At 32.3% G+C, this 24801-nt stretch overlaps 1 protein-coding gene across 1 annotated transcript; it reads left to right on the top strand.

Annotated features, from left to right (window-relative positions):
- Positions 1-16978: 16978 nt before the first annotated feature.
- On the top strand, positions 16979-23923 carry LOC105336823 (achacin). The gene is made up of 5 exons (XM_034469365.2): positions 16979-17273; positions 19791-20184; positions 20306-20404; positions 21973-22215; positions 22906-23923. The coding sequence occupies exons 1-5, from the start codon at positions 17216-17218 to the stop codon at positions 23699-23701; spliced, it is 1590 nt and encodes a 529-aa protein (XP_034325256.2). The 5' UTR covers positions 16979-17215; the 3' UTR covers positions 23702-23923.
- Positions 23924-24801: the final 878 nt, after the last annotated feature.

A 24801-nucleotide genomic window follows, 5' to 3' on the forward strand; every position in this document is an offset into this window, starting at 1 on the left:
TAAAAGATTCCTCATATAAATTTATTTTGAATTATTAAAATAATGATCACTGTAACATTACTAAAGCCCAAAAATTGGTTTAGAAAATTGTCAAAACAGTGAATTCTGCAATATTTTTCTAATACGTTGGTATAAGACATTATTTACCTACTTGAATTTTTTGTGTTTGACATCATAAACCTACTTCAATCACTCATGTTAGTGGGTCAAGTAATCTGAAGTGAGCAATGTGGCCCCTAGGCGCCTTGTTTAATCTGAAACTTCGAAATGTAATCTTATGAGGATGCATAGAAAGAAAAGGAAATATAACACACCAGTAAATATAAATAACAGTAATCATCAGGAAATTTGATATTTTTCACTACTTTTATTAAATTGTAGAAACTTGCTTATGATGAAACCTTGCTGCTGGTGTCTGATGATGAAGATGATAAAGTGGACAATGATGGAAATTGGGGAAACATCCAAATTTCCGATTTCAAGAGTGGAACAATCAGCGCCGTGTTTGATGTTGATCCCTACCTTGCCTGTCCTACCCCTTCATGTAACAACGCTAAACTTAGTCCTGCTGAATCCAGTTCTGGTAGTTGCTACATGAATTGTAAAAACTGTGGAAGGAACTATGATCAGAGTGCTTGCAATAACTACTTACGTGCTACTCTTATGATTGAAGTAGAAGATTCTAACAAACCTCCCCAGAAAGTAGCAATGTTTAAGCCTCAGATTAAAAAGCTGTTCACTTCAAGGGGTTTCACACTTCCTTCCAGCAATGACCAAACTGAGCTTCTCCTCAAATTCTTTGAAATAATTCCAGTTGACGTCAAGTTTCACATGATAAATAACACTATGAAACAATTAACCTGCAAAAGAGCTGCACAAACATTCAACTGCACTGCAACTGATGTTACAAGTATCATATTTGTTCAGTGACTTGCACAGTTCTTTCTCTGATTCAATTGATTTTATACCACCATGAACTTGAAAGAGTATCATTATTGTTTTGTTTATTGTTCACAAACTCGCAAAAGAGTTGTATCAACATTCAACTCCATTGCAATTGTTATATAGAGTGTCTTTTTTTCAGTGTAGTAAACGCTGTTTCTTATCATATATATGATTGATTTGCAAACTATAACAAATGTTGTTGTCTTTTTTTTTTATTAATGTATGTAGTTCACAATCAAGTTTTTGGGAGTTGATTTTAATGACTCTCCTATGCAGTTACTCTGGCAACCCGAAAGTGAAACAGTGTTTGGACCTAAGCACAAATCATCACCGCTGACAAGACTTAGTTGTTAAAAATTATAGAAAAATTCGATGTAATGTATGCTGAATCATTGTTTTTGGGGGAAACTTATTTAAAAAACACTTTGAAAATAGTCAGATTATATGTGTATATATATATATATATATATATATATATATATATATATATATATATATATATATATATATATATATTCAGATATAATATTTAAGTTATGCATAGGTAAATTCAAATCATCATTTGTTTATGTAATAATGACATAATTATATGATAACATACCTATTATACAGTCTAGGTAGTTTTAATATGCTGAAGTCACTTAAGGAAGACCGCAACAGTTTATTTATCTTCCTCAGAGCTCTCAGAATCAGGGTTGCATCCCGAGACGTCGCTGTCGGATGCAGTTCTGAGTTCCTTCAACATCTGCACAATGTTACGCTGTCGTGATTGTTCACGGTTGTTTTGTTTCTGCTTGCGGTTTGCGCTGTCGCTTAGTTTTCGTTTTCTAACTTTTTTTGAGATTTTTTTCAAAAGAACTCCAATGGTATTTGATCCAGACCAGTGTTCTGGTTTCGTATTTTGAGTCCCTTTACGGTCCAAACCTGACCCCCATTCGTTGTTAAATGTCGCCTCAACAAAGGTTGTGGATTGTTTGGCGGTCCGCAGTTTTTCCTGGAAGACTGGTACTTGGACGCACTTATTTTCAAGGATTTCTTCCATAACCGCAGTTTTGGTTGACTCCCATTGTTCATTCGTTTTTATTTTTTTTCCATGTCGAAGGACTGAGAGTGCGTCAGTTGCGTCTTTAATGATGTTTGCGGATTCAAGATCCCCACATCGCACAGCTTTTGTGTACTGAAAAGCGTGTTCAGCAGATTTGTGTTTAATACCACAGAAATCCAGCTCACATGGAAAAAAATGGGACAACACGTCCTCTTCTCCACAGAAAGGGGTTAACAGTTTCTGTGGTTCATAGTGAGGACATATTTTATCACCAGGGTTATGTCCTGGTTGTTTACAGACTTTGCAACAAGTCTCGGATGTGCATCTTGATCTGGTGTGGTTAGTTTTCCAGCAGTTGGTGCAGATCAAGTTTTCTGTTTTTTTAGGTTGACCATAATGAAAAACTTTGCATTGAACACCTGCACAAAGGTTAATTCTAGGTAAATATTTACCGTCGGCCAAGGGTTCAACAAACATAAAGCGAGTGCCATTGAGAATGCTGATCATTCTTTTTGTCTCTGGATGTCGTATTTTTTCGTATAAGATCTTGCTCACTAATTTAACTCCTAGTTTTTCAAGCATTTCAAGGACTGCTGTGTCGTCTACTGACAACGGAAGACCGCATACACGTATTTTCAGTGTTTTCTGGTCAGCGGTTTTGGCACCGGAAGTGTATGGATTGGTATCATAAAACTGATAAGAGATATAACTAATTTCTATTCCCTGCACCAGTAGTTTATTTCTGTTTTCTGTGTTTTTCAAATAAACACGCCAAAGATTTCTGTCCAGTTGTACACACAGCAGGTCATCACCAATGACCCGTTTGACTGGTTCGATCAAATCATAATCAGTAAACTGTTTCCCTCCAATTGACCGCAAGTCATTGTTCTTGAGGTATAACGGTTTACATGTCCTGTCAACCGTGAGTGAGTTAAAACCCTCAACGTCGCTTTCCGTCATGATTTGATTAGTACCGTTATTACAGTCAGCACTAGTAGCACAGGTAAGCGGATGAGAATTAATCACCAGGTAAACAGATAAGCTCTATATAATACACTTTTTACAAAGTACTATTTACAAAACCAAAATCATCAGGATTCATACACTCACTGTTTTGGAAACCCATAAGAAATCCAATAGAAACACTTCTTTCATCTGAAAATGTCCCGAATTGGAAAAAATTGTCAAAAAACTCAGAGCGAAGTATAGATCGAACAATTTTTAACAAAGTTATGTGCCTTAGACTTAGACAAATTCAAATTATTTGCAGAATCTGTTCATTTTAACCGGGTTTTCCAACGGAAAAATCCGGTTATTGAAATGGTGAAAATGGCGGGTGGGCGGCTGCCAAAAGGGTATCCTTATTGTACCGATAATACCTCCTACAGTTTTCAAGATAGGAAGTTGTTCTTTTGCAGATTAATTGCACATATATCAGAAGTGCGCATATTGCTAGAATTTTGATTTCTGATTATTTATGAAAAATATCTATTTTTGAACAGTCAACTAATTCATTTTTTGGAAACATATTGCATATAGTGTACTCTCATGGTACGGATAACTCCTCTTACAGTTTTCAAAATAGGAAGTTGTTCTTTTGCAGATCAATTGTACATATATCAGAGGTTTGCATGTTGCTAGGATTTTGATATCTGATAATTTATGAAAAAAATACCAGCTTCTGACCTTAGTCTTCTTTTGGCAAAATATTGTATATATCGTACTCCATTTCATTGGATATGGTAGGGAGACTAGTGTTTATTAATTGAGGGTTGACATGGATTATGGATACAGTTCACGTAAAAGAAAAACCGGTTTGCTGTCACATTAACAGCTTTTCACTTTCTTCGCAGATATTGCATGGGAGGGGGCATAAGAGTTTCACAAAAATGTATAGGTTTATAGTTTCTTAAATAAAACACATGCCAATGGTCCACGTATTGTAGTCCTTTTTTAAAGGACAGCAACTTGTTTAATGATAATTTATTCACCCAAAAGCGATTTATAACGTGTTTTAAATGATGTATAAGGTATTGACGTCAAAACTGTCCTACATAGATGTTTATAGGTTACAATTTTTACCTGGAAATATTTGCATTACTAAAAATAACTGCTCTAATGAATTGATATTAATGAGCATTTACAGAACTCATTGTTTCAAACGTTTTAAATTGTTAAAGCTGTTAGTATAAAAAAATCACTACGGCAATTTTACAAAAGAACTCTTATTCATCATTCCAAGAATGTGTAATTCAAGCGGAAACTTCAACGTGCAACGCTATCTGAGATTTGTGGTTTTCAGATAGTTTTGATGACTGATCACTATTTATTAAACAAATTTTTATCTTTGTTTAAAAGTGAGGATCTTTAATAGTTTAACCCTTCTCTCCATACGATTAATTTAATTAATTTTGAAATGCATTTATTGAAACACTGGTGGCTCCCAATTCGTTTTAAATATGTGATGACTTACCGATATTTAACGTTTGTCCTATTAAGGTCGACCTGTAACTGTTCATATACTTATAGGTTCCATTCTTCAAACCATGAAACGTTTATCATGTAATCAAGAAAGAAAAATAGTTTGAAACATTATTTATAACAGGCTTGTTACTTTTAACTCGGTAAGTAAGAATGATACTTATCAAGCCTATTGAACAAAAAGGCGTTTTCAAATACAAATACAACCAGGCTGAAGCTAGCAGCCACTAACAGCAGCCACTAAGCTCGTAGAAGCTAGCAGCCAATAAGAAAATTCATCAAAATACTGAGAGTACTCGAACAGAAAATTAATATTTTACTTAATTATCGACATATTTTAATTAATATCAAAATGATTAATGCTCAATAATTTGTACGAGCATTGACGACGTCCGAAGCAGTAAAGCTCGCCTGGATAAGAGTTATAAATGCGTCTTTGATTGATAAAAATGAAATACGTCTATACGGATCATAGGTTATGAAAATAATGTTTTGCTAAGTGCAGTCTTATTGATACAAATAGAAAAACTATATGCATCGTATAGAGTGATATGTAAACGTATTAAGATATAAAAGACATGATAATTTAAAGTAAATTAAATGGCATAAAACGATACAAATACAATAAAAAACCCAAGCCAATCCAGTGTGGCAAGAAAATTGGGCTGTAGGGGTACCACCAAGTGGCTCCCAGGGGTTCTGGCTCATTTCAGGGGTTTATATCTTTGTCACATTTTAACATTTCACCCTATATATCATTGTTAAACGCTAAAATATGACAAAGTTCGAGTGAGCTAACTGAACCCTTGCAGTGGTCATAAGTGCCCTTTAACGCTTATTATGAATACCTCTTGTGATCCTCTTCTTAATCTTAGTGTTTCCAAGTTCTTGTGGTCAATCTCAAGTAAGATATAAACCCCTGAAATCAGCCAGAACCCCTGGGAGCCACTTAGTGGTACCCCTACAGCCCAAATTTGAGAGCGGGAAATAACAACCCCATAGGTCCCACTCTTCCCCTAAAGTAAGCGACATAAGGCGACAAATCTCCTGTACATAACCCTTCCCCTGAAGTCAGCGACAAAAGGCGCCAAATCTTTTGACCACAACTCTACCAATAAAGTCAGCGACAAAAGGCGCCAAACTCTTAACAACAACTCTTCCCCTAGAGTCAGCGATAATAGGCACCAAATCTCTTGTACATAACTCTAGCCCTGAAGTCAGCAACAAAAAGCACCAAAACTCTTGACCACAACTCTTCCCCTAAAGTCAGCGACAGAAGACGCCAAATCTTTTGACCACATCTCTTCCCCTAAAGTCAGCGACAAAAGATGCCAAATCTCTTGACCACAACTCTATCCCTAAAGTCAGCGACAAAAGGTGCAAAATCTCATGTACATAACTCTTCCCCTAAAGTCAGCGACAAAATGCACTAAATCTTTTGACCACAACTCTACCCCTGAAGTCAACGACAAAAGGTGCAAATTCTCTTGTACATAACTCTTCCCCAAAAGTCAGCGACAAAAGGCGCCAAATCTTTTGACCACAACTCTATCCCTAAAGTCAGCGACAAAAGGCACCAAATCTCCTGTACATAACTCTTCCCCTAAAGTCAGCGACAAAAGGCACCAAATCTCCTGTACATAACTCTTCCCCCAAAGTCAGCAACAAAAGGCGTAATATTTTGTCTGGAACTGATAACAGTTTATGAATGTAAAACAGACCCCCTCCCTCCTTGCAGGAATTTTATGATAACCTGTTGTATCATTGAAAGAGACAAATTATTTAATATTTTCAGTTTATATTATTTAAGTGGCTCTATCAATACACCTTGAAATAGTTTCTCAAATCAGTAGAAAATTACTTGATCAAATCTTTTGTCACTTCCATTTTCCTATCATCCTAATTTAATTTATTGTGGGTTTTTTCTCTTCCTCGAACATCCTCTTGAGGGTTGATGGTTTCAATTATAAGTATGTACACACTGCAACACCCCCCCCCCTCCACCATGGAGAACCATATGGCTATTTGGCAACATTAGGGATTCTATCCATCTACCTGTGGTGATCAAGAGTGATCACAGTAATAAAATAGCTTTTAACATCAAACAATTTATTCATTTTCAAAGTGGTGTCAATTAAACCTATTCTATTCCTTTGGTTTTGTTTACAATCATAAAAAAAGAGCTGTTTATGCTGTAACATTTGATATTTGTTTATTAATGATATCCACTCTACTTGAATCCTTACTCCTAATTAATGTACTTTGTATGAATGAGGAAACTTCTTACTTTAATTTTATGATATAATTGTTATTAACCAAATACAGGTCTTTATTTTCCAATGTCCTGATATCAGTGATAAGAAATTTCTAATCTCTCACTTAATGTTTATGCAAAATTAAAGAGTGTGCTTTCATAAAAAGTTAAGGTGCTTGCTGTGCTTGATATAATTCTTCACTTGACCAGTGCTTTTGAATTATTTCCCAAATTCCAGGGGCATGTCAAAAATGTCGAAAATAAATCAACATAAGCAAGAGTTGTGGGTTGGATTGAAACAATTCACCTTTCTTCTTCTCTTTTTAAGAGTGCTCAGTAGTCATGACCATTTTTAGACTGTTTTGGTCACCCTTAGAAGAAGAGCACTATGTAATATTAAAGAAAAATACCAAAATTTAAATGTTTAAATATATGATTGTTTTGTTTATCAAAATAAATCATATAAATTTTTATGTTAATCTGATGGTGAATTTGTTGACCATCCAGCCTCTTTTTTCTTGCTAACGATTGCTATTATATCATGTACTGGTAATAGAGATGAAAAAAATACAATACATTGCTATTTCTTTCCATTACTGATAGTAGAAAAAAAAATGGTACAGACTTTTTCTTTTCTGTTAAAACTAAGTAAAACATTTCTGAATTTTAAAATACATTTTGAGAATAAAGAATTTAACTTGATAATTTTTTTAAAATTCCTGACTGTGGGACAGGGCTAATGTATAAGAGATTTGGCCCTATTTGTCGCTGACTTTGGGAGAGAGCTAAGGTATAAGAAATTTGGTGCTATTTGTTGCTGACTTTCAAGAGAATTTAGGTAAGGGAGATTTAGTGCTATTTTTCACTGACTTTTCAAAATGGTTTAGACATGGATGATTTGGTACTATTTGTCTCTGAGTTTTCCATAGAGTTTAGGTATGGGAGATTTGACGCAATTTGTCGCTGACTTTTCAAGAGAGTTTGGGTTTGGAAGATTTGGCACTATTTGTCGCTGACTTTGGAAGAGAGTTTAGGTGTAGGAGATTTGGTGCTCTTTGTCGCTGACTTTTCAGGAGAGTTTAGGTATGGGAGATTTGGCGCTATTTGTCGCTGACTTTGGGAGGGAAATGAGGTAAAAGAGATTTGGTGTTATTGTAGCTGACTTTGGGAGGGAGATGAGGTAAAAGAGATTTGGCGCTATTTGTCGCTGACTTTGGGAGGGAGATGAGGTAAAAGAGATTTGGCGCTATTTGTCGCTGACTTTTCAAGAGAATTAAGGTATGGGAGATTTGGTGCTATTTGTCGCTGAGTTTTTCCAGAGAGTAAAGATGAGAGATTTGGTGCTTCATATTTTCACTGACTTTTTCTTAAAGTTTATTGTGGGAGATTTGGCGCTAATTGTCGCTGACTTTAGAAGAGAGTTTAGGTAGGGGAGATTTGTTGCCATTTGTCGCTGACATTTCAAGAGAGTTTAGGTATAGGAGATTTGGCGCTATCTGTCGCTGACTTTAAGAGGGAGCCGGTATAAGAGATTTGGTGCTATTTGTCACTGACTTTTCAAAAGAGTTAAGCTGTGGGAGATTTGGCGCTATTTGTCGCTGACTTTAAGAGAGTTAGGGTATGGAAGATTTGGTGCTATATGTCGCTGTCTTTGGGAAGGAGCTGAGGTACAGAAGATTTGGTGCTATTTGTCGCTGACTTTTAAGAGAGTTTAGGTATAGGAGATTTGGTGCTAGTTGTCGCTGATTTTTCAAGAGAGTTTAGCTATGGGAGATTTGGTGCTATTTGTCCCTTACTTTTCTTGAGAGTTTTGGTGTTGAGGATTTGGTGCTATTTGTTGTTGACTTTTCATGGGTTTATTCGGATCATGCATTACTGGTGCTGTTAAATTTGCATTGACCTTTGTAATTAATATGGAGGCCACCCACCAGCTACCCCCTTCCCCCTTTTGTTTCGTGACTTCTTACATGAAAGATGAACCTGCGGCTGTGACCGGTCAGCATAGGATGCTCACTGCTCCATGGCACCTTATCCATCCTCTAATTTTTGTTGCGTTTCTTGTTTGCTCTGCTCCTATTTTGAATTTTTCCACATTTTAAAAGTATTTTTTGGATTTTTTACGGTTGTAAAAGTGCATTTCGCAAAAACATATAAGAAAGTATTGCAATTTAAAAAAAACCGAATCAATACTCTATTGGAATCTTTTGATAACTGATTATGAATAGGTATATTTTATATAAATCATTTACATATTCCTTGTATGAAATGTCTTATTTTTGACCATGAACCACCCCACGACAGTACAATGCACTGTCATACTGATATCAGTTTAATTTTTGTATCATGATTTGTACTGAAATAGGTTATTCAAATAAGCAAACATCATCATTTAATCTTGTAAATTAGCTGCATGTTCTATACAAGCTTTATATTGGGGAGGGGGGTGTATTTATTGTACGTTAAAGGTTAAGATATATATTAAATGAAAGAAGCTTACAGTTTTAGAGGTTTTTAAAATTCAAAATATAAACTCTTTCAATGACGATTCTTTACAAACGCTATAGGATATGTCGGGGCTTAATTGTGGTTTAAAAATATGATTTAAACTGTCATTTTCAATAAAATATGGAGAAAAAATAGTTTTGTTCTTTTGTTTTTCTTTACTAAAGAAATGTCTCTGGGATGCATACAGTCCCTCTAAAACGGTATTAAACATGCTTTTCTTTAAAATGAAATCAAATTAAACATAGGTATCAGGATATTTTTCTATGATTTAATATAGATTTACATCAATCATGAGTTTTTATTTTAAAAACATCTTTCAGAACATTGAAAGTGAGTTGGAACAATTAAGAGATGTTTATTTTTGAGATATGAAATTCATAACTTATACCAATATAGCATATACAAATTATTCCATGTTTTAATTTGTTCCTCCATAATGCAAATTGCAAACTGAAACGTTTACCCATATTATGATAGAATTATAGGATTCGTGCTCATCAATAAAACAATTTTAAGCAATTCTGTAACTTCGTGGGTTTCAAACAATTACACAACTTCTTGTTTGTTGAGCATTCAATCTGTTGTCTGAAACAAAAAGGAATGTCACAAATGTGACAAAATCATAAAACTTGACGTAAGTCAAAAAAAAAAAATTCGTATATTGCTATACGTTAATAAACTTTATATATATATATATATATATATATATATATATATATATATATATATATATATATATATATATATATATATATATATATTAGGAATTTGCCTCATCTGTTAAATAAAAATTTATATGATTTATTCTCTTTTTTAATTTTACAATTTATCTTAAGAATCCACGATGAAGACATCACTACCATAGGAGCCCGTATAAGTGGTTTACATTCACATACAGGACGGATCGATAATCCGAAAAAGGGGTTGAAGATTGTGATGTGCGAACATTCAGTTCAAATTGGAGGAAGAACGTATTCGAAATGCATCTTCCAGTGAAGTTCGGAGCAATAAGACTTGAACATTAAGACCCTCTGAGAATAGTTAGGGAGGGCGGGAGCTTAGACTTTCTTTCTTTATCTGAAGGCACCGGTACTCTTCCGGAGCGAACGCTTCTATAATTGCTTAACACCCGACTACGAAAATTTGAGTAAGGAGGATCCCGAACTTTAGATAAACTTTCTACGCAGACTAATAACGTTCAACATCGGTTTTATTACTGCTAAAAAAGTTTTATATTCACAAAGTCAGTTAGAATTTCTCTTAATAACAGCGGAAAGCACTTTTAGTGTTTTCATATTCCCGTTATCATCTACCTTTTAACTCTTTTAAGTAAGGTATATGACTGTTAACCCAGTTGTTAAAAAATAATGTTTCTCCTTTTATTTTGATATTGTTATTATTCCAAATGGGTTGTTTTAAAATATCATTAGGTGATATGTTATCGAAATTACACCTTTGTTGACATTCGTTAAATGAGCTTGGAATTTGTTCGTAGAAAAGTGGAAGTTTGCTTATTCTATCCAGTGCATTTAAATTAGTTTCAGAGAATTATAAGAGATAATTAAGATTTAAATTAGCTTATTCAATAAAACTCAAAGATTTCATATAGAGAGTGCCCTTAGAAGATAACAATAGCGGTAACCACGCTGCTTTTAGAGCCTCCAACTTATTTTCAATATCTATAACTGATAAACCCTTTTTGCATTCCTATCGATAAAAATGAATTCTTTTTAGAAATTGTTACTTAGGCTAAAACATCGAAATTTTGAAAACATAAAGTGCGAAAAAAAAATTCTACCTTAACTGTCGTATGTTTGGTTTAAGGTCATGCAAAAATGAGAAACTTGAATTTAACAATGAAAAGAATATTAAGATATTAAAACATGCTTACAATCGAACATTAAGTACATTGTGCAACCACGCACCTAGGTGATTCATCCAATAAACGTTGTAAAGATTAAACAGCGCACTTAATTAGACACTGTTTTTTTTGTCAGGACAGGCAGAAAAGACATTTAGACTGCCGAAAACAAGTTGTCCTTTCCTATACAAACAGCGGTAACCTAAAACCAAACAGCAGAAAAAATACTATCATACAGCATAGATTTACTATATAAAACCTTATATTATACATTTATTCCAGGATCTAGATTGCATAAACATTTTTAAAAATCGGCTTACAATTTTTTCCGCTAGATGAAGTTAAATGTGAACTTAAAACACTAGCGACGTTTACACGATCATAGATAAAACACGTTAAATTCAGGGTGACAAAAGATACAATATTACTTGGTTATAAACTACTGCAGAATAAACCAGGTTTTTACATGAGAGACATGATAAAATTAAAAGCGAATTGGCATTATCATATCATTAATAAAAGGAACAAAGGTGATAAGAATCATTTGTTCAAAATCTTCAAAATGTGAAGTAAAAGCAATAAGAACCATCCATACATTTCTAAATAATAGGAATTTCTCGAAGAAGAACTTCATTTTTAACACATGTATGACTTATATTCTGTAATTTGATGATGATGTATTCACCTCAAACGCTTTCAAACGGTTTTGAATGATGTACAAGCACATGATCTATGAACTGTCCTAGAAATACATGTATGTAAATATGTTAAATTCTTCGCCTGTTATCTTTGCAACAATAAAATAACTGTTAATTGCAATTGATAATCTATTACAAAACTCATATTCTTTAAAAGTAATGAAAGATTAAAACAACAGAACAGTGGGAGTTTAAATGGGATGATTTTTTTATGCATGTAAATTGATTAAAACTTCACCATTTATTTGAGTTAAGTAAATTAATGTCACGAAACTGCCTTGAAATATACTTACACGTTTATATCTTACAAGTAATGAAATCTCAACTGATAAATAACAAAAACGTGTACGTGTGTATGTTTAGTTATAACACACGTTTACGTACCCCGCCCACGTTTTAAATCTCAACCTCTCTATTTTCTGAATGCGGGGGCAGGGGGTAGTTCTGAAATTATATCGATGTTTTATCGCATGGTATCATTTACAAATAAATATAGACGGGAGACCTACTCGATACTCGTAACGAGATTGAAACTGGTTTATACTAATTTTTAACCAAAGGGAAAATATATTGATGTCCTATATTAGAAATAATTTTAAGTAGTAAAGATTGATGTATGACCGTATGTATGCCAAAATCCTATTTTGTATATGGTTTTTATTTCATCACTTACAATCATTTATTTCCAGATGATACTTATCACATACAAGGTTTATTTATTTATCATTTACATTAAAAATAGTTCAAAAATTGCTTTTATGTTTTTCAGAAAGTTCATAGGATGGGGTTTTTAGGTTCTTCTTAAATCGATTTAAATGCCTTATCTAAACATGCAACTCATTTTTATTTCTTTTTTTATAGCAAATTAAGGACAAAACTAGAAGCGCAGTTGCATTTCTGATAATTGCAAAAGACATGGTGATGAACCACGTATGATGACTAATCATCAGCTGTTTGGGAAGTTTTTCAACCAAACTTCAGCCAATTGTTTTTTTTTATCTTTTATTAAAAGTGCGGTTTATGAACAATTAGCTTAATTGATTGGGATATGCATTACATTGTAACATTGGGGCTTTCCCGGTTCGCTTTGAATAAAAGCATTGATTTATTAAACATACTTCCCCCTTATGTCAACCTGTAACAGTTTATCTTAATACGGACCTTTTCACTCACACAATAAAACGTTTATCATAAAATCAAATGCATAAAAGCTCCTTTTGAAATATTGTCATTATAAGGCTTGTCGCTATTAATCAATATATGTAAAACAATGCTCACTTTAGTAAACTAACTTTTATCGATCTATTTGAGGTATTTTCATCCGAGCTTTTACACGGTATGTCTTATGTTTAGACCATATCTGAATCGATGAAGTACGTTCCTTGTGTTACTTTATTAACAAAACTTGTGTTACTTCATTAACAAAATGATTATCAAAAAATCCTCTTATTACGAATAGATTGAAAAAAACACCTTAGTCAACTGAAGACATTGGTAAAAGTTTCAATTCTCTTTTTCTAATGGTATTAGAGGAGTAGCGATAACAAGCATTTAGTACAATGGGGACAATAACTCTATGGCTATTTCAAGGTGGGGGGGGGGGGGGGTGTGGGGAGGTGTTGAAGGGTTTTATTTTGAAATGTCATAAGAAGTCCTACTTAATCCATGGAAATGTTTTTCTTAAAACCCCAAACGCAAGAGATATGAAAACTCATTAGTATGTATATTTTTGAATGACATTGACCTTTGATCTTTAAGTTATTTAGATTGGCCAAGGTAGGCGCTTCAATTTCAAGTGGTCCAATGTCTCTACGACGTATGGTAAAGTATTTCTAAGAACTTAAGAAACTTTCAGGGTCAATAAATGCTGGAACGGAGCGTCGGTCCTTTTCAGTTCAGATAGATTGAAGGCTTCATTAAGTGAACTTAACACATTGGTAAAAGTTCCAATTTTCTATTGCTTATAGTTTCAGAGAATCAGAAATAAACATTTATCTTTAGTTAGTAAGTTTTCGGTGCAGGTAGAGGTTCATTTGGTACAATAAATTTAAATGGCAAATGATATAAAGAAAAAAATGTATCAATATAACTAATGATAAAAAAACCTGTCTCAAGAAGAATTAAGAAAAAGAAGAAGACCATAATAACCAAGTAGTGTTTATCTATAATTGGAACGTTACTTTATGCTGATATTTAAATTTACTGTTTATATGTGGGCTTATTAGGTATAATCATATATACTCATGTAAACTGAGTTGTACCTGTGTTTAAGCATTAACTACCAAACTGATTTTATGTTCGTAAAGATTGTGGGCTATTGAATCCATTTCTACATACATGTACATTATAATGGAAAAACAATTAATGAACACTGTTATATATAAATAGTTATTGCTTCCAATATTCAAAAGCCTACATGTATATACTTGGAATTCCATAAAGTTTACTGAAAGACATATATTCCAGACGGCTTTAAATCAAACTTCATTGACAAGTTTGATTGTTTTCATTTAGATTAGTCAAAAATTAAAGTAACCAAAGATTTAACTTAGGACACACTACTAACATACCATTTCCCAAGAACGAATGTGTTTTATAAATGCTTTATACTTTTCGTCTAAAAAAAATCATGAATTTAAAATTAAATAGGAAAACTCGATTGAAGGCGACATAAATATGTACTTTGAAATATGAAAATATTTTTTTTTCATACATGAAAATAAAATATAAAAATAATTTGATCTGAAAATATTATGTAGATTATAACAAAGGACAGTCGCTGCACCCTTTATATCTTTTTTTTTAATGTTTGACAATTATTCTAATTATCAAACTTAGTCATTTACCAGAAAATGAAAATGATGGAATATTTATTGCTCAGTAATTTAATTCTGGTTGTAACGCGGCCTTTGATTGGCTGATAGAGATGGAGGGACATGTATTATATTGTATATCATCACTAACGAAGCGCTATGGCATTGCTGATGACGTAGACGTTATCTTATCTTTTCTTCTTTAATCTCTTTAATATTCTCTTATATAAAAACGTCACACTAAACGCGTTTATTTCTTTGGAGACGATTTCACATTTGATTATAACCGTTAAAATTTCATAATTATCACGGGATTTTTCAACGGTATCTGGTACAATTTTCTATTCAAATCAAAATCATGAGAGCGCAAAGTATGATAAATCATTTTCAACCATATTTTATAATAACAATGTCAATAAGTATGAGTCGTACTTGTATTGAGTGACATTAAAACTAGATCAACCTTTGTACCTGCAAATGTCAACCATCATGGAATTCTTTTTTAATTTTAGGGCTAAAGCCTAACGTCCTAATGGTTTTTCCTAAAAAAAAAAAAAATAAGTATAAATATCCCACGTTTCTATTGTTTTGACTTATTTTGGGCAAGTGTTACAACAAGATTACAATTTTTAAGAATGTTACTTCCATAACTGAACTAGAAGTAGTATTACACAGATTTTTTAGCATCTAAAAATTAAAACTGAAAAAAAACTTCCTGTCTTTTATAATTTTCAGCATTTCGAACAAAATTTAAAACTAACAGGGACGTCTGTTACGCTATTAAAAAGAGAATATTTTAACAGATTATATTACTAGATTTAATGATTAATATAAGGTTATATCATTCAAAGGCGTTTAAAAAAGAAGGAGGATATTTCATCTTTTCGTGCCACAATAATGATGATCTTGAAGGAATTACTCTGTTTGGAGTGGTTTGTATTTTAGCAATGCAAAGGTATGCTCCTTATTTTAAACAAAAAATTAAATGACACTGTCGAGAATGTAGGACGTTAACTGTAAAGTTCCTTCTGACCGTCTGTCATTCGACTATCTAATGTATTTCAAGCATGAACATATATCCTATATCTATTTTTAAACAACATGCAGCTCATATATCTTTTTGGAACTCAACCATTACAAACATCTATAAATCACCACCGGTTTACAGAATAAATTAAATCCGGATTGCACATCAATTTTCATAAAATACTTAAATATGTCGAGGGAATGCAAAAATCCTGATTCAAAAGATTTAATGCACTGAGTTACATTAAAATAAAATTTACCTGCAAATGACAACGAATATGATTTATTTTAAGCTAACCTGAACCGAAGGTTTAAGTAAGCTTTTCTAATCAACTGTTGTCCGTCGTCCGTCCGTCTGTAAACTTTTCACTTTTTTGACTTCTCTAAAATCACTGGGCTAAATTTAACCAAACTTGATACAAATCATCGTTATAGTAAGAATATTCTAAATTGTTAACATAAAGGGCGTAACCTTTTTTAAAAGGGAGATAATCCCAAAACAATGATTATAAGGTGAGTGTCTTCTCGAGATCCATTTCCCTGAAATGCCAATATTTGCACAAAAGCTTGAATATATAGTGAAAATGTTAAACTGTAAAAATCGTAACCCTTAGACCAAAACTGGGGCCCCAGGAGGGGTTCAAATTTTAACATGGAAATCCGAAGGGAAAATGTTCAAAAATCTTTTAAAAAACAACTGCACCAGAAATGCTAATATTGACACAAAAGCTTGTTTATATAGTGAAGAATCTAAATTGTAACAATCGTGACCCTCAGAGCAAAACTGGGGCCCCAGGCATTAAAGCTTGTTTATTAAGTAAAACATCGCTGCCCCCCCCCCCCCCCCCCCCAACAAAAATTTGGGCCTGAGATGGGATTTAAAGTTTAATATATATATAAAAATATGTAGGTTTACTATGCAAGCATCCTTAAATAATGTAAATTCCAAATCAACAAACGGGGCTAAAACTGGGGCCACAAGAGGGGTTCAATGTTTAACATAGAAATATATATTATGGAAAATGTTTAAAATTTTCTTTTTGAGAACTACAAACCTACAGTTTGTGAGGTTACAATGCAAGCATCCTAAGATAGTTTAGATTCTAAACTGTAAAACCCAACCATAAACCCAAGATCAATACTGGGGCCCCAGATAGAAATAGAAATAGCATATGCTACGAAATGAATGTTAGAAGGAACTGTTGTTCAAGTGAGCGATGTGGCCCATGGGTCTCTTGTTATTTGTTATTTTTATTCTTTCCAAGTTAAACGTCATAATGGTTTTCCCTCACTTAGTTTATAAATAAATGATATATTAAGTTACCTTTTATTGGTCTTTTTCATGGTCGGTAAGATTCAAAGGATTATTTTCGTTCTTTACATCATAATTGTACTAGTAGTGGTATTTTAAAAAAAAAATTACCCTTTAATTTTTTTGTTTCCTTTTCATTTAACAGCATTTTAATAGATTATATAATCAATTTCAAAAGGTATCTCTTTTTTTCAAACATCAATATAAAAGCTAAAACATTGCAAAGCGTTTTGAAAAAACACAAACAATACATTTCATCTTGTGGTGCCACAGTGATGATGATCTTGAAGGGACTACTCTATTTGGCGTGGTTTGTTTTCGAGCAAAGCAAAGGTATGTTCCTTTTAAATATAGATTTTAGAAAATTTATTCAACAAACTATAAGTCGAATATCAACAAACATTGTTATTCAATCGTCATATCATTGCTTATGCTTAATAAAGTTTGATTTGCTAATTTTAACGACAAACTTGCACATAAGAAAATCTAGCATATATTTTCTTTTTTCTATGCATTATATATACTATTCTAAGTACGATATAAATACGTATCAATATTTTACGAAAGAACTGCACCGATACTCCGGAATGAAAATTCATTCTTCATAAAAATGAAAAATAGGTCCTCATTGATACATTACATATGTTGTAGTTTTTTAATAAGATGGTAGGGAACACTTCAATATTGTGACGTATTTATGATCATATAAAACGATAAAATCAAGCATAATTGTATGATTATTTTTTTCTTTTTCGAAATTGTAACCCAGCAGCACGACGTAATTGGCGTTAACTAAACACTTGTTATTAAAAAATTCTAATCCAGCTGGGGCTTTTAAAATTTAATTTGTAGTAGTCAAATATTTGAAAGTTTGAAAATTCTTAAACGGTGAAAGTATTTCGATTATTATTTTCCTTTATTGTATTTATAATGACAGGTGTCCCACACCACCTAAGTTACTGTCATTTTTCTATTGAAAGGGAAAAGGACTGAGAAGCATTTTGAAACTATTGCATTTTGATTAATGTATTATATATAAATTCATTAGATGAATATAGTTTTTGAAATTTTTTTTTCGTATTTTTTTTATTTTGACACTTTCATTTCATAATTGCATATAAACATGTCATTAGTATAATAGCATATCATATATATATTTATCATTATGATTCATTGAAATAAGTGAAATTACAATTTCAAAATAAATTTTCTCATTAGCTAGTGTCTAATATATATATATATATATATATATATATATATATATATATATATATATATATATATATATATAAACACAGGGAAATTGAATTTTGTTGGAGCTCCGCCTCAGCCCCGACCGAGGCTTGAACTCACGACCTCTGGAAACCATTCTCCTAGCAGTGAGCGGCCACTGCGCTACCGATTCGGCCATCTAAGCAAGACAAAAATCTTGCTTGCGATGACGAACGGAACCTAGCGCGCTGACCACGCACTACACAGTCGCTTGAGATACAGGTGGAATACAGTTATACGACAATTTGAGAGGATCGGAACGATACACATTGCATAGATACACATCTATATAATAAGCACAGACATTGCAATAACTTTCAAATTGACATATACCTGCCCAAAGTGAATGATATAGATATATATAAAGCACAGGCAAATTCACTTTTGTTGGAGCTCCACCTCAGCCCCGACCGAGGCTTGAACTCACGACCTCTGGAACCCATTCTCCTAGCAGTGAGCGGCCACCGCGCTACCGACTCGGCCATCTACGCAAGACAAAAATCTTGCTTTCGATGACGAACGGAACCTATATATATATATATATATATATATATATATATATATATATATATATATATATATATATATATATATATATATATATATATTATATATATATACAATTAGTGAAAGTTATAGGGAAGAGAGTTTTTGTATTTTTTGGCTTTGGAACTCTTTAAGGATATTTTTATACTGTAGAATTGATGCTATGAAAACTTTATTATACATTAACTATTTAATGCTTTATTTAACAAACATATTTCGACAGTTATTTTTCTTGTCTTCTACCTTTAATTTACCTTAAGTATTAATCCATTGATTACAAAAAAACATTCAAAACAACATTTTATACATACTTTCATGCGTATGTTACGCAAACTAAATTTAAATTTTAGAAAAATTCAGTTAAAGAAAGCTTACCAAAGAGATAAATATTTGGAAATCAGAGTTCTATATCGAATGATTAATTCAACACTTCACATGTCGCAATCATCTACATAAGATATGTTAAGGCTTTTCCATTATTCGCAACATGAAATGACTTTTTATCAGACAGATCTAGATTAAGTGGGGTTTTCTATCGAAACATTTGATTGACAGTTGATAGAAAAAGATCATGACCAAATTATACTGTATGCAAGGAAATATTCGCCCCGTTTTATTTTCGCCCCTTTTGCCCTCGTTGTCAACGGGCGAATTCAAGACTGGGCGAATTTCAATGGCTCAAATCATCTCTCTTTCAACACAACTTTGTTTGGGCGAATTCAAGGCGGGGCGAAACCGTTTCCAAGAATGGCGAAATGAACACGGGGCGAAAATTATCCTGTATACAGAAGTCAGGAAACATTTCTTTTACATCATACTTATTATTTTATCCGTCTCTATGGCGTTTTCATCCTAAATATACTGCGATCATTTCTGGAAAACCTCATTCATTCGTCATCATATTAAAGAATAATATATTTAAATTTTTCCAATCATTCATTCGTATTTTTAACAATATATCATTCGTATAAAGGAATTTTTTTTTAAAAATACAATGTTTTTACTAATGATTTGTATAATTTAACAAATAAGGAAACAAAGTTGAAGACATCACTATAATAGGAGCCGGTATAGGCGGTTCATATACAGGATGGAGACTCCGGAATAAGGGATTGAAGATTGGGATATATGAATACTCAGACCGAGTTGGAGGAAGGATGTTTTCAAAATCCTTCCCTGATGCACCGGATCTTCCTGTTGACTTTGGAGCAATGAGACTAAGACCTAAAGACCATGTTAGGATGATCAAGGCAGGACGGGAGCTTGGGCTAACCTTTGTTCCTTTTCCTGAAGGTGGTGGAAGAATTCCTGAGCGAACTCTTTTATACATGCGCAATACTCATCTTCGTATATTTGAGTTAGGAGGACCTCGAACTCCGTACAGTCTAAGACCAGAGGAGAGTAGGAATCCTGGCGATTTGTCAAGGTTTCTATACATATTAATAACGTAGTTTTTTGTTAATCAGTTTATCAACTTCAATAGGTTACTACACTGGAACAAGTAGTTGATAAAACCCTCTAAGGTATTTGCATTCACCTTGTTTTAGGTTGCTTTCCGAAACATACTCCAACTATAACGGTACGAACACCAATGTCGAGCTCTTTACTGCTACCACTATTGATGGAGTTCCTTTATATCTTCAAAGGTTTGTCTTTATTTTTATTTACAGTATTTTCTGGTGTTGTTATCTATATATTTGTTTAAAATGTGTTTGTTGCTGTATAAAGCCAAATTTGGTTTTTGGTTGATTTGCTTACATCATGATGAAACTTTACTTCTGGTTTAAAAAAAAAAGATAGTTAGAATTGTATAAGTTTCAGTTTGCACTTTATTACGCCTAATATGGTCGATTTAAAACATTTTATTGTATCTGTAAAAAAACTTCAAACTTCTAAGTAGTCTCACTAATAGGAATTTGACTGGTAGTGCTTCCGAGAACTGTATACATATTGTAAATTTGTGTGGACAATTGGTTTTTTCCCCAGGTCAAAAAAATTACATACTAATGTTTAAATCTTAAAATAAGTGGCATATTAGTAAAGCGTTCACGCAAGAAATAATTTAAAGTGGAAATAACTAGGCTCGGTGACGTTTTTTTCCGAAAAAAAAAGAGTTTGGCATGCTTAAACACTTAGCTTTGTGTAAAATGCTTAGTAGGTTATTCAAATATATTGAATAAATATATCATTTTCATTTGTCACTGGCTTTATTTTAAGTTCTCATATTACAAATTAATGAAATATAATGGTACTGATTATACTAGATAGATTATATTATCTTCATTTATTCATCTAACTGAACCATATTGAAGGGTAAATAATCGCAAACATCAAATAAAAACTTTGAAGCTGTGTTTGTTATCTAAAGTTTTGTAGCGAAATGTTTTGATCATTTTCTGAAATGGTGCACTTGACTGTTACTTTAACCTAATCCTAATTAAAATATTCGCCCACATGTTTTTAACTAGATTTTTCTATACGCATCGGTTTTTCCAGACATTGCATATAATTAATATATATATATATATATATATATATATATATATATATATATATATATATATATATATATATATATATATATATATATATATTATCTATATCTATATACAGATATGTATAAAATGTGTTATTTGTGGGTTTTTCCAACTGTCTCTAACATGAATTTTCCAGCGATATTTTACAAAATGTCTTAAGGTCCACTTTAATTTTATACGACAGAGCTGGAGAAAAGAAAGATAACTTGTATGAGAGATAAATAAACGTATGTTAAAACGATTGATTCTACTAACATGAGTAGTACGTTTTCTCTTTTTCCGAGTGATTATGAAATATTTTTATTATCTTATGCTAATTTTTGTTGTCGTTGAGTTTATCATATAGATACCAAAACCTTGAATGTTAAATTACAAATAAGAAATGCTGATAACGACTGAAAAACTTTGATACTTTGAACGAATAGAAAGCATTGACCCTATTAATATTTTATTTTAGTTAAATGATATTTGTAAATTGATAACTTTTGAGAGCAGAACTTTTCTTTCCAGAATTTCAAAATTTTGAAAAACAATTCGTCAGGTTGTTTCTCACATTTCAAATGACTTAAACATACAAAGATTGAACAAAAACAATGTTTTTCAATTATATAGATTTTTTACAAAAATCATAACAAAAATTTATATCGAACTATCGATTATACATTTTTACTTATTAGTTACACAGACGTCATACAGAAAACTGGAATAAGTTTGGAGGCTCGTAGATATATTAAAGACAACAATCTATTCCAGTCCGGTTTTGGTCCAGAACAATGTCTTGAAAATTTTCCAAAAGCTCGACGAGGTTTTGAAAATATCCCCATCCAAACAGGACTTCCCCCATTTGTTACAGTTCCCACGGGAATGAATTCATTCCCTGCAGAATTCATGAGGCAATTTCTTTTGTCTAATCCTATTAGGTAAGCAACAACTATATTAATAAGATTAATAATCATAGCCTTATTCTTAATCATTTTGTTCTGATAAAAAATAGATATGTATGATAAATTTTTAACTGTTGTGTCATTACTATGTTAAACGTTTGGGAAAAAAAATAATAAAAAAAGGAGCAAATTCAGCAAATCTAAAAAAAGAAAAGGATTCATGTATAAATGGAGAGAGAGAGAGAGAGAGAGAGAGAGAGAGAGAGAGAGAGAGAAGAATTAGTTGTTCTTATTGTATTTCTCATTTTGTAATCATAATTTATTCTTCGTAGTGTGCGCCTTCAATTTTATGGTTATATAACAAAAAATCCATTTCTGTTTATGCTTAATGACACAAAACACCTACAAGTATAAAGCATGCAAACAAATAACCCTAACAAATTTGATTTGCAATTCAACACTATTTCTACTGCAATTTTAGCAGAAAACAAATTTAGAATTTTATCCTAATTTTTGTTGATTAAAGGATTACCGTATACGATGTTTTAATAATTGTCCGGTTTTGTAATAGTGTGAATAGTATCAAGCAACAGATAGTTGATTTTGAAACCCGTTGATATTTATATGTCAAAGTATGATATAATTTCCTATTGATTTCCGCTTGTTTTCTTTTTTTATCGTTTATGAATTTTATTGAAGCAAATTAATTTGGCAATTCTTTTACAGACACACACTTACCATGAATAGGCAGCTTGTTAAAGTATTAAGGAAGAACAAAGGATTGTATCAATTGAAGTTTAGAGAAACAATTTCAATTAATGGATTAATTATTCCGACAAATAAGTATTGCTATGTATATTCTCGTAATGTTATACTCTCAATTCCAAAAGTCCCTGTCCAGAAAATTCAGATGCCACAATTCAGTAATCCCCAGTTCTTGTCCGCGCTTGATTCAGTATTAGATGTGCAATCCTCAAAGATTTTCCTGATTTACAACTACCCATGGTGGCTAGGAGGATCACATAATTTCACTTTTACCCATTCCGATCTTCCATACAGACAATCATACAACTGGGGCATTTCAAGAACAGGGAAGGCTGTTCTTCTCATATCATACACAGACACTCACGATGTGCCATTCTGGAGCCGACTTCAAAACACTGGAAACATAATCAGTAAGAGATATGACGAGACAAGAGTCACGGACGAAGTAGTTAAACAGGCTCACTTACAGTTATCCAGAGTGTACAACAGACATGTTAATAGTATTCCAGATCCAATCGATGGGATGATGTTTGTCTGGAACAAATATCCTTATAATGGCGGATGGGTGGGTTGGAAACCTGGATCTAGGTGGTACGATATCAAGAGATATCTCACTCGACCCTTTTTACAAGAAAATATATACATAAATCATGGTTACTGGGGTGCTGAACATAACGGATGGGGAGAGAGTTCCTTGGAGGCTGCAGATGACGTGTTGTCCTTTTTCAATATACCTTCCTATTTGCAAACAAACTAATTAACAACAAATCACAAAGGCTAGTGCATATCGTTTTGTGTGACTGAGCTGCTTGATTTATCTATCAAGGTCTTGAAGATCCTTTATATTGATGCCAGATATTTCTTGATTTTAAAGTTTTGTGGATGCACACGTTAAGATCAAATCTAATCCAAAGATAACTGCTATTTAAGAAATTGTTTTACATCAAATAAACATACCAGATATACAAATTGAATCTTATTTATTAATGGTGTAGTTATATAAGTTTCTCAAGGATGACAATGGCTTAATGATGATCTGGTTTCTCATACAAATGGATAAGGCTTTAATAACCAATGTCTGATGCATATTCCAATCATTTGTGCTAAATGAAATATGTTCAATCAAGTTAAGGTTTTAATTTGCTATAAAACATTAAAACAACCTCATTGTGAAGATCATTGTGGTACTATTTGAATTTCAGTTTCTGTTTTGAGTCCTCCCAGAGAATCATGTTTCTTTAATTATTACTTAATTGTTTTTACGTTTAAGTATTGCTATAATTATAGTAAACAACTTTTAATATATTTTGAACATGGCGATCTTTACTTTGTATTGCTCTTGAAAACACTTTGATTTGATTCAAACATTGATAGATCTGACGAAGCTTTAGAAATTAGAGGAATATTTTTATGATATACTGTATACCATTATATCATGAATTCACTCAAATCCAAGTTTATCCCTTAGATGGAATGCAATTTACATTAATCAAGAATGTCATTAATTAAACCTCTTTTAAAATTCATAATGAGTTGCTCCTAAAATGAAGATGTTTATTTAACTAAGTTGAAACAGTTTAAATAATACGTCATAATCTTGTTTTCCAAAAATTTATAGACAAGAATATTTAAAATTTCTATACATGAAACATAACATAAGAAAGGCAGTTCTTGTGTGAATAATATTTCATATAAATATGTATTAAACATCAACAGAAAAAAATAATGTAGCTTTATATCTTATACCATATATGCTAGTAATGTTCATACAAAAATGTAATCTGTTGGAATATTTATGTTTTATTTTGATTTTTGTTTGATTTAATTTTTTTTTTACGTCAAATTTGGTAATAACAT

This window comes from Magallana gigas, chromosome 6, assembly GCF_963853765.1.
Source record: "Magallana gigas chromosome 6, xbMagGiga1.1, whole genome shotgun sequence".
Lineage (NCBI taxonomy): Eukaryota > Metazoa > Mollusca > Bivalvia > Ostreida > Ostreidae > Magallana > Magallana gigas.